At 44.3% G+C, this 15402-nt stretch overlaps 1 protein-coding gene across 1 annotated transcript in view; it reads right to left on the reverse strand.

The window, feature by feature from the left end:
- Positions 1 to 15402, reverse strand: part of BMP6 (bone morphogenetic protein 6) — a 178063-nt gene that overhangs the window by 37264 nt on the left and 125397 nt on the right. The window contains exon 2 of the mRNA XM_069958045.1: positions 13297 to 13489. Within this exon, the coding sequence (XP_069814146.1) occupies positions 13297 to 13489 (193 nt within the window). The remainder of the gene's footprint in view (positions 1 to 13296; positions 13490 to 15402) is intronic.

The following is a 15402-nucleotide window of genomic DNA, read 5'->3' on the forward strand; positions in this document are numbered from 1 at the left end:
AAACAGCCACATTTTGCAAAAGCAGATGGTAAATAATGAAAATGTTCATTACTTGAATGGTCATACTCAATTGAGGCCATTATTCGATGCAATGTGTGCACTGCCACCAAATTTCCTATTGACTTCAATGGAGCAGATTATTATAATGGAAATACCTTTATTTTAGATTGTGTAAACATAGCCTTAAGCATAGTATTTCCATCAGTTTTTGGTCAGTCTTTTTTCAACCAAAACCAGGAGTGGGTTGAAAACACAGAAAGTGTGCAAATCTTTCCATTATAATTTTGCCCTGTCAGTTCCACTCCTGGTTTTGGTTGAAAAAAGACTGACCAAAAGACTGACAGAAATACTGTGTGTGACCATAGCCTTAATCTGTTTTTGACCACATGCTGTACTAGTGCCTGCCTGTCATATGGGGCCAAGGACCCTAAAAAGAAGATAGAATAAGATTATAATAATTTCTGTTCTCACTTTGGCAGTTTACACAGCTCTGGCTAAAGGACTATGTAGTGAACAGAGGCAATGCCGCTGTCTCTATTGGACCCAGCTAAGACAGAATATCTGGGGCCCATAGCACTGCAGATTAGCTCTGAAAATTATTCCTGTCACGACATACGCCTTCTTTTTCCTGTAAGTGGGGCTCTTATAAATGCCCTATTAACAGTGGAAAAAGTGCACAAAAAAAAAAAAACTAATAAAGAAAGACAAAAAAAATTAAAATAAATAAATAAATAAAAAAACACCCAAAAAAACACAAAATTGATTTTCATAACCGGACAAATAAAAAGCTATGGATGTTAAACTTATGAACACAAAATCAGTGAAAAGTATCCAGTCATTCAGGACTCTGGTCATGAAGAAGTTAAAGCGAATGTACTATCAGATACATCGCTGTGTTTTTTTTACTTTAGTTGATTGGTGCCAGTGCAGGGATACTGGTGGCGTGGTCCTTTTTTTAAAAACGCTGCCTGGTGCACAAGCTTTGCTCCATCCTGTAGCACTGGGGGCAGGCCAGCCGCCCCCTAATGTGGCAATATCCCCTCCCCTTTGTGACAAAGCTCCATTGACATGGGATCAATTAAAGGGGTTATCCAGTGCTACAAAAACATGGCCACTTTCCCCCTACTGTTGTCTCCAGATTGGGTGGGGTTTTGAAACTCAGTTCCATTGAAGTAAATGGAGCTTAATTGCAAACCACACCTGAACTGGAGACAACAGTAGGTGGAACAGTGGCCATGTTTTTGTAGCGCTGGATAACCCCTTTAAGGTTAAAAAAAAAAAAAAAAGGAATGATCTACTTGATGACACATTCACTTTAAGGGTACGTTCACACGTAGCGAGTTTAGCAGCTAGAGCCGCTACGAGTCAAGGTCCTGGCAGGCCCCTGGGACTGCATACTCGCATCGGTCTGTATATACATTACCTGTCTCCTTGCTGCACGGGGTCCCGGCGTCCTGCTCTCCCGCCCAGCCAATCAGTGGCTGCGGCTGGGCAATGTATATACAGACAGTGGGCGAGCCGAGTGGCAGTGAAAGGGTTAAGGGGGCGGCTGAAATACATTGACAGGAAATCTTACAGCAGGTCTTTTGCAGTAACTCAGGGGTTTCTGACCACCTGCGTCCTTAGGATCAGGTGGCAACTAGCAATAGCCTCCTCTTTCTACCACATCCAGGTAGTAAAGACAGTGTTCCTTTAACTTTAACCCCTTAAGGACAGAGCCAATTTCGATTTTTGCGTTTTCGTTTTTTCCTCCTTGTGCATCAAAGGCCATAGCACTTGCATTTTTCCACCTAGAAACCCACATGAGCCCTTATTTTTTGCGTCACTAATTGTACTTTGCAATAACAGGCTGAATTTTTGCATAAAGTACACTGCGAAACCAGAAAAAAAATTCAAAGTGTGGTGAAATTGAAAAAAAAAAAACGCATTTTGTTTATTTGGGGGATATGTGTTTTTACGCCATTCGCCCTGGGGTAAAATTGACTTGTTATGCATGTTCGTCAAGTCGGTACGATTAAAACAATATATAACATGTATAACTTATATTGTATCTGATGGCCTGTAAAAAATTCAAACCATTGTCAACAAATATACGTCACTTAAAACCGCTCCATTCCCAGGCTTATAGCGCTTTTATCCTTTGGTCTATGGGGCTGTGTGAGGTGTCATTTTTTGCGCCATGATGTGTTCTTTCTATCGGTACCTTGATTGCGCATATATGACTTTTTGATCGCTTTTTATTACAATTTTTCTGGATTTGATGCGACCAAAAATGCCCAATTTTGCACTTTGGGATTTTTTTGCGCTTACGCCGTTCACCGTATGAGATCAGGAATGTGATTAATTAATAGTTTGGGCGATTACGCACGCGGCGATAGCAAACATGTTTGTTTATTTATTTATTTGTTTACTTTTATTTATAACCTGGGAAAAGCGGGGTGATTCAGACTTTTATTAGGGGAGGGGGCTTTTTATTGACAACAACACTATATATTTCTTTTTTACACATATACTAGAAGCCCCCCTAGGGGACTTCTAGTATATACACTTTGATCTCTCATTGAGATCTCTGCAGCATAGATATGCCATCTTGGAGCGGTCCCCGGCCGGCTTCAGAAACGGAGATCGCTCCTCCGGGATAACATCCCGGAGGAGCGATCTCCGCCACTAGACACCAGGGAGACGCTGGATCCGGTAATCGGATGCAGCTGTTATGTTTGACAGCTGCATCTGATTACTGTATTAGCGGGTACGTCGCCGTGCGGCCCGCTCTGAACGCCCTTACCGGCAATAGGGCGTACCTATACGCCCTTTGTCGTTAAGGGGTTAAACACACTAACTGGGCTTTCATCTTTAAGAACATTTAGTACCTTTGCTATCTTTCTGTATGCTTCTCCTTGTTTGCTTAAGACAAACATCACTGTCAACAAGGCCCTAGCTAGACCTGATGCAATTAATGAAGCTCATGATGCCTGAGGGTATGTTTCACGCACTTTGGAGTTCTATGGTCTTAACGCAATAAAGGACGGCTGGCTGGCAGTGAAATTATTAAAGGAGTAGTCCAGCGAAAATTTGTATTAACATATTGTATTGCCTCCCAAAAGTTATACAAATTACCAATATACACTTATTACAGGAAATAAGTGTCATGGCATCACCATGTTATCCAGGAAGTGAAGCCTTGATGCAGTAGTAAGTGCAGGAAAAAAAAGCACTTTGTCTGCTTTTCCCATAATAAGTGTATATTGATGATTTGTATACCTTTTGGGGGGTAATACAATACTTTAACCCTTTGAGCACCAGGCCCAAAATGACCCAGTGGACCTCGCAAAATTTTAGTTTTCTATCTGCAGGGCCATGTAAAGGCTTGGTTTTAACAGGAGTAATGGTGTCTTTCATCTTACTATAACATGTATGATGGAACCCCAAAAATATTATTCATGAAGATAATATAGGTGAAATCGTAAAAAAAGAATGTAATATGGTAACATTTGGGGATCCCTGTGTCTACGTAATGCACTATATGGTTAAAGCGACATGATACCATTATTCTATAGGTCAGCCTATATATTTTTTAATGTTTTTTTTTTTTTTAAATGAAATCCTTTTTTTATTTGCAATTACAGGGGTATTCCCCTCAAAATTATTTTTGCATTAATGCGTTACCCACCCCTAGCTTTCCATCTTTCCAATATCAATGTATTATAAATTCTGGACAGTTTTTCTGTTATCTATGTGCATTCACCCCCACCAAATGCATAAAATCATCAAATCCAAGTCCAACCCGACACGCTCCCTGCTCCTGGCCCGCACCCTCCGAGATGGCATCACGTGTCCTCCCTCTCTTCAATGGGCCGGGTTAGCGCTTCTAACCCAGCCAAACTGTAGTGAAGGAGGACACTGCCGGCGGTGGCTGCTGTTAGAGAGGGAGACAGTGATCAGTGTAGCTGTCACTGTCTCCCTCTCTAACAGCAGCCCCCCCCCCCCAGCCCCAGAGCTCACCCCCTGACTGTGCCACCTCACTTCACTGGCGGCACCCCAGTCACCCCTGTTACCCACAGCACCCACTCGCTGCGGCACTTACCGGCAGCACCCCATACCCATCACCCCCGGCTAATTTGCGGCACCTCCCGTGGCACCGCTTACGGTGGTTGTGGCAAGGGTGCCGCGGCACCTGTCACCCTGCTTACCAGCGGCACTTACTGGTCTCATTTGCAGCACCCCCTGTCGCCGCACACCGGCGCCCCCCCCACCCGCTTGTTCGGTCACTGTCGGCACCCCTGTCACCCGCGACACTGACTGGGATGGTAGCTGTAAAAGAGGGAGACAGCGATCAGTGCAGCTGTCACTGTCTCCCTCTCTAACAGCAGTCACCGCCGTCACCCGCCCGCACTGTGCGCCCCCCCAGCCCCGGAGCTCACCCCCTCACTGTACCACCTCACTCCAGGCACCCCTGTCATCCCTGTTACCTGCGGCTCAATCGCGCCGCTCACCCGCGGCAGGGGTCACTAGCAGCCAGCGGCACTTACCGGCGGCACCGCCCCCCCCAGCTAACACCCCCCCCCCGTCTCGTTTGCAGCACCTCCTGCAGTACCACTGTCACCGGCGCTCACCGGCACCCCTGTCACTGGCACCCCTGTCACCGGCGGCGGCGCTCACCGGCATTAGCCGAGCCCCGCCCCCCACCGTGTCACCGACTACACCCCCCCTCCCTCTCACCCGCGGCCCCCCAACACCTCCTGCAGCTCACCCACGCATGGCGCTCTGTTACACCATCTCAGCTCTGCTACACCAACTCACCATCTCAGCTCTTCTACACAGTCTCAGCTATGGTACACCATCTCACCGTCTCAGCTCTGCTACACCATCTCACCATCTCAGCTCGACTACACCATTTCACCTTTTCAGCTCTGCTACAGCATTCACAATCTCAGCTCTGCTACACCATCTCACCTCTGCTACATCATCACCATCTCAGCTCTTCTAAACCATCACCATCTCAGCTCTTCTAAACCATCACCATCTCAGCTCTGCTACACCATCTCACGGTCTCAGCTCTGCTACACCATCTCACCGTCTTAGCTCGACTACACCATTTCAGCTCTGCTACACCATTCACAATCTCAGCTCTGTTACACCATCTCACCTCTGCTACATCATCACCAGCTCAGCTCTGCTAAACCATCACCATCTCAGCTCTGCTACTTCACCATCATCAGGCATAAGCATTGCATGATGGGAAATGTAGTTTCCTATCTTCATAATAGACCATCTTTTAGAAAAACTCGTAACTCAGGAACGGCAGCAGCTAGAAAGACGGGAGACAGCTCAAAATACTCAGGGGGACTTGGTGAGTAAGACCAGCTAGGTTTGGGAGCATTACATTTTTTTTGCTCTTGGGGGGAATACCCCTTTAATTATTAGGTTGAACCTGATGGACTCTAGTCTTCTTTCAACCTTATTTACTATGTTACTATTAATAAAACGGGCCTATTGTGACGCTTATAATGGTTTTAGTTTTTGACATACGGGGCTGTATGGGGTGTCATTTTTTCCGCCATGATCTCTAGTTTTTATTAATACCATAGGTGTTAAGATCGGAAGTTTTGATCACTTTTTATTATTTTTTTATATATAATGTGACAAAAAAATCGGTAATCCTGGCATTTTTTCTCCTCTTTTCGTTTACCCTGTTCGCCGTTAGTGATGACGCTTGTTATATTTTAATAGATCAGACAATTATGCATATTTACGGTATATTTATATGTTTATTTTTATTATAATTTTTTTATTTATTTAAATTTATATGATGGGAAAGGTGGGTGATTTTATCTTTTATTGGGGGAGGGGCTTTGTGGTATTTATAAAGACATTTTTACTTTACTTGGATTATTCACAATGATCATTGCTGTGCCATAGGCATAGCATTGATCAGTGTTATAGGCGCTCTGCTGATTAAGCCTGCCTGTGGCAGACTTAATCAAAAGAGCGCCCACCGCATGTAGGAAGGTCAGAGTTAAAACGATCGGGACCCCCGCAGTCACACTGCAGGGGTCCCGATCGGTAAGTGACAGCGGAGTGCCCCTGTCACTTACACTGAAACACTGTGACGTTTAAGGGGTTAATGACAAGCTGCAGCGTGATCGATGCAGCCTGTAGCAAAGGTAGCACATGAACCACCCCAAAATTTTGCCTGACCCAGCATGGCGGTGAGGACACAGAGAACCATTAAAAGTGAGGTAGCAAATGAGCCTCCCAAAAATTAGGCCTGACACAGCATGGCGGTGAGGACACAGAGAACCATTAACCCCTTAGCGTCCCATGATGTATCTGATACGTCATGGTGACACGGGGAGGGTTCAGAGAAGAGTCCCGCCGGGACCCCGCTCTGAACGGCACTGCTCCCGGCTGTTATGTACAGCTGGGGAGCGGCTCTATTAGCCGGCATGGGTCCCGTTGCCGCGCTGGCTAATTAAGCATCTAAATGCAGCTGACAAACCTGACAGCTGCATTTATATGCTTTGCTCCCAGTGTCCCTGGTGCCTTGTGACAGATCTCCCGTTCTTCTGGCCGGGCAGGGACTCGCAATGATGCTGATCCCGGCTCGGCAAAACATTGCACTGGCCTGCAGCAGGCCAGTGCAATGTATGACCGATCTAATGGATCTTTGCTGTGTATATACACAGCATTGATTTCTATGAGAGATCAGTGCTGTGTATATACAAGTCCCCCAGGGGGACTTCCAGTTACAGTAAAAAAAAAAAAAGTAAAAATGTTTTTTTTATTAATAAAAAATCCCATCCCCTATTAAAAGTTCAAATCACTCCCCTTTTCCCATTTTATAAATATAAATAAATAAACAAATAAATAAACATATTTGGTATCACCGAGAACGTAATCGCCCGAACTTTTAATTTATCACATTCCTGATCTTGCATGGTAAACGGTGTCAGCGCAAAAAAATTCCAAAGTGCTAAATTGCGCATTTTTGGTCGCATCAAATCCACAAAAAATGTAATAAAAAGCAATCAAAAAGTCGCATATGCGCAATCAAGGTATCAATAGAAAGTACATATCATGGCGCAAAAAATGACACCTCAAACAGCCCCATAGACCAAAGGATAAAAGTGCTATAGAGCGATTGGGAATAGAGCGATTTTAAGGAACATATATTTGTTAACAATGGTTTGAATTTTTTAAAAGCCATCAAATGAAATTAAAGATATACAGTTTTACCCCAGGATGAACGGCGTAAACACAAAACTTTCTGAAATGAAAACAAATTCCTTTTTTTTTTCAATTTGACAGCGCAAATGTTTTTTTCCGGTTTCACAGCATATTTTCTGGGAAAATAAAGTCTATTATTGCAAAATACAATTGGTGTCGCAAAAAATAAGGGCTCATATGGGTCTCTAGGTAAAAAAATGCAAGCGCTATGGTCTTTTAAACATAAAGTGGAAAAAGCAAAAACAAAAAGTGGCTTTGACCTTAAGGGGTTAAAGCAGAGGTAGCATATGAACCACCCCAAAATTTAGCCTGACACAGCATGGCGGTGAGAAAACAGGGAACCATGCAAACACAGGTAGCATATGAATCACCCAAAAATTTTGCCTGACACCACTGACCCAGACCAAGATGGACAATACAATCATCCAATAAAAATAGCCTGATTATGGTTAAATTTAGCCTCACACCCTCATGCAGTTGTGCATGAGAGGCATATCATTGGAGGTAGGGACGAAGAATAACAATACAGCCTTCTTAAGAGGCCCCGGAATTTGAACAAATACACTTTTAATCCTTTAAAGATTATCTAACAGAGAGCAATTACAGTAGCCTGTTTATTAAAAAGACATGGCCAATCCTGCCTTGAGTTTGAATTTGAGTTGGAATTTGAGTAGCTCAGTGGTTAGCACTGTAAACTTGCATGAAGTTTGTAAATTCTCTCTACATGATCACCTGTTCACGCTGCTGCTGTTTCAATAGCGGTGTACCATGAGACCCCGTAAGTTGCGAGAAGAAGCTAGCGAGTAAATGTCCGCAGTGTGCTTCGAAAATTGAAATTGAACATAAAAAAAAAAAAAAGACCATAAAGTGTCCGTTACTGGCCTTTAGATGAGGCAGGCGTGAAACCTCCCAAAAATTAGGCCTGACACAGCATGGCAGTGAGGACACAGAGAACCATTAAAAGTGAGGTAGCAAGTGAGCCTCCCAACAATTATGCCAGACACAGCATAGCAGTGAGGACAGAGTGACCCAGGTAGAAGCTATAGCAGATGAGCCTCCCAACAATTATGCCAGACACAGCATGGCGGTGAGGACAAAGTGACCCAGGTAGAAGCGGTAGCAGGTGAGCCTCCCAACAATTATGCAAGACAGTGATGATGCCACCAGCTGCACTGAAGACCCGCTCTGACAATACGCTAGTGGCAGGGCAGCCCACCACCTCCAAGTCTAACTTAAAAATTAAATCAGAGGTGGGGAGAAGTGGTGAGTCACATTCAAGCTCACTGCTAATTGCCCTGTGTAGAAGGGTAGCATATACTATATAGCCGCAGTTATCCTCAGATTTTATACGACAACCTCCAAAAACTAGTGTGACCAGAATATTTTCTTAGTTCTTCATTTCTTACTGTGGTCACATTCAAGCTCACTGCTAATTGCGCTGTGTAAGAGGGTGGCATATACTATGTAGCTGCAGTTATTCACAGAATGTATTCAACAACCTCCAAAAATTAGTGTGACCACTATATTTTCTTATTTCTTCATTTCTTACTACAGTCACATCAAAGCTCACAGCTAATTACCCTGTGTAAGAGGGTGGCATATACTATATACCTGAAGTTACCCACAGATTGCATACGTTGGTATGGTCAGCAAGGTACTCCTTTACCATCTTTCTGAAGGCCTCCCCCTACTCTGTCTAGACTGGAGACGGGTGACATAGTCTTGCTGGGGTGCCATGAAACTGTCAAAGGCCTTGGAGAGTGTTCCCCTGCCCCTTGACAAGCTGCTTGCTCCACCCCTCCTCTCCCCCGCTTTTTGGCCCACAGAACTACGTCCTCTGGCGCTACTGGTGTCAGATGGCAAGTAAATGTTCAGCTTCTGCACTAGGGCCTGTTGATATTGATTCATTCTTATACTGCTTGTACCAAGGGTCCAGGAGGGTGAACACTCAGTAATTGGTAGCAGTACGTAAAAAATGTGAAGCGCTTGGCACTGTCCCTTATGTATGCGCAATCAAGGGAGAAGGTTGTGGTTCACAGTCTTTGCATGTATGGCGTCTTGTGCACTTTAACAGGTGGTGGTCTGCATGAAGATACTCTTAAACGTATAATGAAGAAACGAAGCAGGAAGCGGCAACTCACCAACCAGTGCGATTTATTCAGGGTATACGCTGTACATCGGCTAACAGGCAAGGCAATAACATTCTGAATGTGTTCCACAGAGGCTACGGCCGTTTCACGCTTTCCGCGCTTCAACTGGCCTCGTATTACCAGTAATTAGTGTTGTAAAATTTTAACCCGAGGGTCACCGGAAAGACAGCCTAACATAAAGTCAGCCATGTGCACCAGGGTCCCAACATGCAAGAATTCCCTCTCCTAAATAGGCTGACTCTCAATTTCCTCCTCCTCTATCAATTCCTCCTCTTCAGCTGAGGATTGAGCATGGGTACCCTCTTCAATTGCGGCAGCAGTCTGCTCCTCTTCCTCCTCCTCTACTTCGTGCTGAAAAACAGACGTGAGGGTTTGCTGGCTATCTAGCGGCGGATGTTCTTCCCCCGTCTCCTGAGACAAAGGCAAAGGCTGAGCAGGGAGGTTTTGAAGCAGACACAGCAGCAGGATGGTGAGGCTGATGATGTTGGCATCACCGCTGACCATCTGTGGTGACTCCTCAAAGGGGCCCAGTACCTGACAGATAGCAGACATCCACGTCCACTCTGGCATCCCACAATGGAGGGTGGAATTCCACCGTAAAGTGGCCTTTAATGAGCAGCTGACTACTTCCTTTGAAACAGCTAAAAAAAACAAGGACGGCAGAGAACACCGCAAGTTAACATCCACAGATTGTCTGGTTCGAAATGGACAACACAAGGAGGATGCTAAATTAGGATCCACCAAGTTCACTGTCTGTTCCTTTGACAAGTAGTGTGTATCTTGGAGATACAATAGATGACCAGACAGCCCTGCAAAATAGCACTTGAATTGAAGTTGAAAATTTAAATTGAAGATTAAAAAAAAACCCCATAAAGTGGCCTTTACCGAACTTTAGATGAGGCAGGCGTGGAACCTCACAAACATTAGGCCTCACACAGTAGAGTTTGACTGTAGCAGTTCGGGTAACTTTCCCTGCATCATGTTACTCACTCAACACTTTGACTTCTCCCCACCGCTGATTGAGTTTGAATTTGACTTTGAATTTGACTGTAGCAGTTGGGGTAACTTTCCCTGGTTGACTTGCGTAAATGCGCACAGATACGATGCACCTTGGTGAGCAAGTCAGCCAAATTGGGATAGGTTTTAAGGAACCACAGCAACACTAGGTTGAAGACATGGGCCAGGCATGGTACATGTGTGAGGCTGCCGAGTTGCAGAGCCGCCGTCACCAGGTTCTGCCCATTGTCACATGCAACCAAGCTCACTGCTGATTACACAGGGTAATTAGCAGTGAGCTTGGATATAGTTGCACTAAGAAATACTGACAGAGCCAGCACGTGACACAGGGGAAGGAGCAGGGGTGTGACTAGCAGGCCTTGGTTCCACTGAGTGTTTAGCATTCATATGTCACAGGGTGCACACTACAGTCCGTCAGTCATACGCAGTTTCTTTAAAGAACCTCCAGACCTGCCAACATCTAGGCCTGGCCACGGGAGTTTGACTCAGTGAAACAGTTGCTGATCTACTTGCTCTGGCCCTGCTTCTCCCTTTCCCACCCCTCTTCCTCTTCCAACCGGTCCTGTGACTGACCTTGCCTCCCCCTCAGAAGCTAAGTGTAAGTGCTGCTATATAGAGTATGCCACCCTCTTACACAGGGCAATTAGCAGTAAGCTTGTATATGGCTGTACTAAGAAATAAAGAAATAAGAAAATATACTGGTCAGACTAGTTTTTGGAGGTTGTCACATACAATCTGTGGGTAAGTTCTGCTATATACTGTATGCCATGCCACCCTCTTACACAGGGCAATTAGCAGTGAGCTTGGATATACCTTTACTGAGAAGTACAGAAATCATAAAATATACTGGTGGTCAGGTCACACCAGTTTTTTGGAGGCTGTGGTATACAATCTTTTGGTGGCTGCAGCTATACACTGCGTGACACCCCCTTACACAGGGCAATCAGTAGTGAGCTTAGATAAGCCTTGACTAAGAAATACAGAAATCATAAAATATACTGGTGGTCCCACTAGTTTTTTGGAGGCTGTGGTATACAATCTGTTGGTGACTGCAGCTATACACTGTGTGACAGCCCCTTACACAGGGCAATTAGCAGTGAGCTTGGGTATGGCTTCAGTAAGAAATACAGAAATAAGTAAATATACTGGTGGTCAGTGTCACACTAGTATTTGGAGGCTGCCGTATAGAGTCTGTGTGTAAGTGGTGGTTTGTGGTCTATGGCACCTATTACACAGGACAATGAGCAGTGAAGTTCTATGCAGGTGTACTACAAATCACAGCAATACAATGTACGACAGCAGCACCACCAGCCACAAAATAATAAGAGTACTGAGCACTTCTTAGGGGTCTGTATGCAACACCTAATGTCCCCTTTCTGCCAGCAGCCGATCACCACAGTGTGCTGCTGAAATCGTGGTAGCTGCACTGCAAGTTCCAGCCAGCAGTCTAGAGTAATACAAAAAAATAACGATTTGAAGCCCTTACAAGGGCTGTTTGGTTCTTTTTCTAGTATTCCCTGCCTCCTGGAATGCTAATTCCCTCCCTAACGCTCTCCCAGCTTCAAGCATGCATGTGAGCTGAGCGTCCGCGGCCGAGGTTTTTATATGGCAGGGTCATCTGATCTTGCCAACCCATCGCTGCTTTCGACATGTATGGGCAGTGGCGGATTATAATGTGGGCGGTTTGGGCGGCCGCCCGGGGCCCGAGGCTCTGGGGGGGCCCATGCCGCCGCCCACATTATTGGTATGAAGGATGCTACACGGCAGCACATCACTTTCGGGGCCCAGCGGTCCCCTGAGTGATGTGCTGCGCCTGCTGTGGTGTGCATCCCCTTCAGGCCCCCACGCCCGCTGCTGCGCTTCAGCAGCAGCGGCGGTATTGACAAAGAGAGGGCGCCATTGGCTCCCTCCCTGTCAGTCAATCTTGTGGCCGCACTTCCTGCGGTCACAAGAGGCCCTCCCTCCCTCTGGCGCCCGACGTCACTGGAGCGTCGGCGCGAGGGTAAGAGGAGTGCAGCCTCTTGTGACCGCTGCAGTGTGGCCACAAGAGGGAAAAGAAGAGGAACGCGTGGGCCCAGGTGAGTATTATTGTTTTTTTTTTTTAATGTTATATGGGGGGAGGGAAGCACAGTAAGGGGGCTATATACTATTGGGGATAGGGCGCAGCAAGGGGGCTATATACTTTTGGGGGGAGAGCACAGCAAGGGGGCTATATACTATTGGGGGAGAGCACAGGGGGGCTATATACTGTTGGGGGGAGCACAGGGGGGCTATATACTATTGGGGGAGAGCACAGGGGGGCTATATACTATTGGGGAGATCACAGGGGGGGCTATATACTATTGGGGAGAGCACAGGGGGGCATATACTATTGGGGTGAGAGCACAGGGGGCCATATACTATTGGGGAGAGCACAGGGGGACTATATACTATTGGGGGAGAGCACAGTAAGGGGGCTATATACTATTGGGTGAGAGCACAGGGGGTCTATATACTATTGTTAGAGAGCACAGGGGGGCTATATACTATTGGGGAGAGCGCACAGGGGAGGCTATATACTATTGGGGGAGCGCACAGGGGGGCTATATACTACTGGGGAGATCGCACAGGGGGGCTATATACTTCTGGGGGAGCGCACAGGGGGCTATATACTACTGGGGAGCTAGGAGATAACTAGGAGATAAAAATGCTTGCCTGAAGTCATGATGACTATCTATTTACACCCTAATTTTAACGCTGACAAGTCTGCTTTAACAATTAGAATTTTTGGAGGATGTCTCATAGCCACAGAAATAACTAGTAACACAGTACTATTAAAGTATTTTATAGATGGTGGTAATATGCACTGACATGGAATTGTGCACTTGCTTTTATGTATTTTTAAAGAAAAGATGAACTGTACCTGTTTCTGTGCTCTGTTAATACTTGATAAATGCTGATTAAAAAAGTCTGGTTCTCAAAGCTGCCCAGAACGCAGTCCTTGTATATTCGGAATTCTGCTGCGGTCACTGCTTCTCCCTCAGGAATCTGAGATAAATTAAACTTGAATTCCTTATGATGCCTTAGACGTGGTGAAAGTTCTTTGTCATATTCCACTAAAAAAAAGAGAGAAACAATCGTTAGGTAGACCAAACAGTGAGCATATGGAAAGCCAATTGGAAAAACGTAAAAAAAAGCTAAACTTTCAAAACTTACAATGCATAAGGCAAATATAATTATTTAAAGGGGTTTATTCATTTCAGAAAGTTATTCCTACAGTATATCCACAAGCTACAGACATAGCTAGCAGATCAGTGGGGGTCTGAGTGTTGGGACCACCATGGATCCAAAGGACTAAAGAACACAAGAAGAAGTTTCTGCATTGAGACATGTTTTATCTGGTGGTTTTTACCCCCTAAGAAAAATAAACATTTAAAAACCAGTGAAGTATGTTTTATTTTTGAGTTTTTGTTTTCTCCTTGTTACCTCTGAAAAACCATCAAATGAGGGCCTATTTTTTATGGGACTAATTGTACTTTGTAATCACAACTGATATGTTATTATTTTATTTAACTATTTTAAAAAATATACACTTTAAAAATAATTTTGCTTAAAATTGCTCTATTCTGAGCCATATGACTCTTCACTCTATGGGACTGTGTGTGAGGGCTCATTTATTGTGTCATGATCTTTTTGCATATATGTGACTTTTTGATCACTTTTTATTCTATTTTCTGTGATGTAACAGCTAATATCAGCTATTTTGAACTTATGTGTATCTTGGTGTATACAGTTTACTGTGTGAGATCATGATGGTGATAATTTAATTGTTCGAGCATTTTTGCATGTGGTTAATACTGAATATACTTATTTTTTTAAATTTTTTATTTGGAAATAGAGAAAAGAGGGGTGATTTAATTTTTATTATGGGATGGATTTATTTTTTTTAACACGTTCATTTGTTTTTCAGGACACTTTTCATCCACAATCTGCAAAAAAATTGTCCGTAATGCATCCATATTACATCCTCATTTTATTTGGATCAACAAAAAGGGGAAGGTGATAGTTAAATAAGTAGGAACGGTTTAAATTGACTATTTATCTGTATTTTTTTTTACAGATTTGCATACATTACAGATTTTGTCTTCAGTAAAAATTACGGACGCTCCAATTGACTTCTATGGGAGAATCTTAGCAGCAGTTACGGACTGTTCTAGGGCTTGTCATTAATTTTTGTGGCAGTAATTTTTGCAGATTACAGACCTGTAAAACTACAGACACTGTAAATTGAAATTGAAATCAATGGGCCCTAAATTGGTCCGTTATATTGCTTCAAGGGGATCTGTCAGCTGTAGTTCACATTCCAAACTGCTGACTCTGTTGGATAGCTGTTAGGTCAGGAGACACATGATACCTCTCATATATCCAGCTGTCCTTCTAAAACGTAGAAAAATGCTTTTATTCTCTGGTACAAAGAGTCAACGAGTCTTTTCCAAATACTGAATATCCGCAAGCTGTAATCTCTTCTCTCTCCCCCCTCCCTGCTTTAGTGACACATGGAATCTGAATGCCCAGCAGGGTCAGATATGGAAGGATGAGTAAGGAGGTGTCACTGCTTGCTGCACTTCAGAAGCTCAGAAAAGACTCGACTTAAGCTATATAATAAAAGCATTTTTCTACATTCTTGAAGCACAGACAAATTTATGAAAGGTGCCATGTGTCTCCTTGATCTAACAGCTTTCTACCAGTGTCAGCAGAATGAAAAATTGAAATAAAGCTTATGTATTACCTTTCCCTGGAAGCAGGCTGAATCAATTGCTGAGTCAGGCAGCCCCTTGGGGCAGCAATGAGGGGCTGGAGCTGGAGTGTATGGAGTGGGTTTGAGTCTGTTTCATACATTGTTGCCGTCACCAGGATAAGCATGCTCGTTCTGTTCATCGACTAGTTAAATCTGATAACCTTACCTATAAATTAAATTACATATGATGACATGACCTCTAAATTAAATGGGTACAGGATTAGAAAAACA

The sequence above is a fragment of the Dendropsophus ebraccatus genome, chromosome 2 (genome assembly GCF_027789765.1).
Source record: "Dendropsophus ebraccatus isolate aDenEbr1 chromosome 2, aDenEbr1.pat, whole genome shotgun sequence".
NCBI classification, from domain to species: domain Eukaryota; kingdom Metazoa; phylum Chordata; class Amphibia; order Anura; family Hylidae; genus Dendropsophus; species Dendropsophus ebraccatus.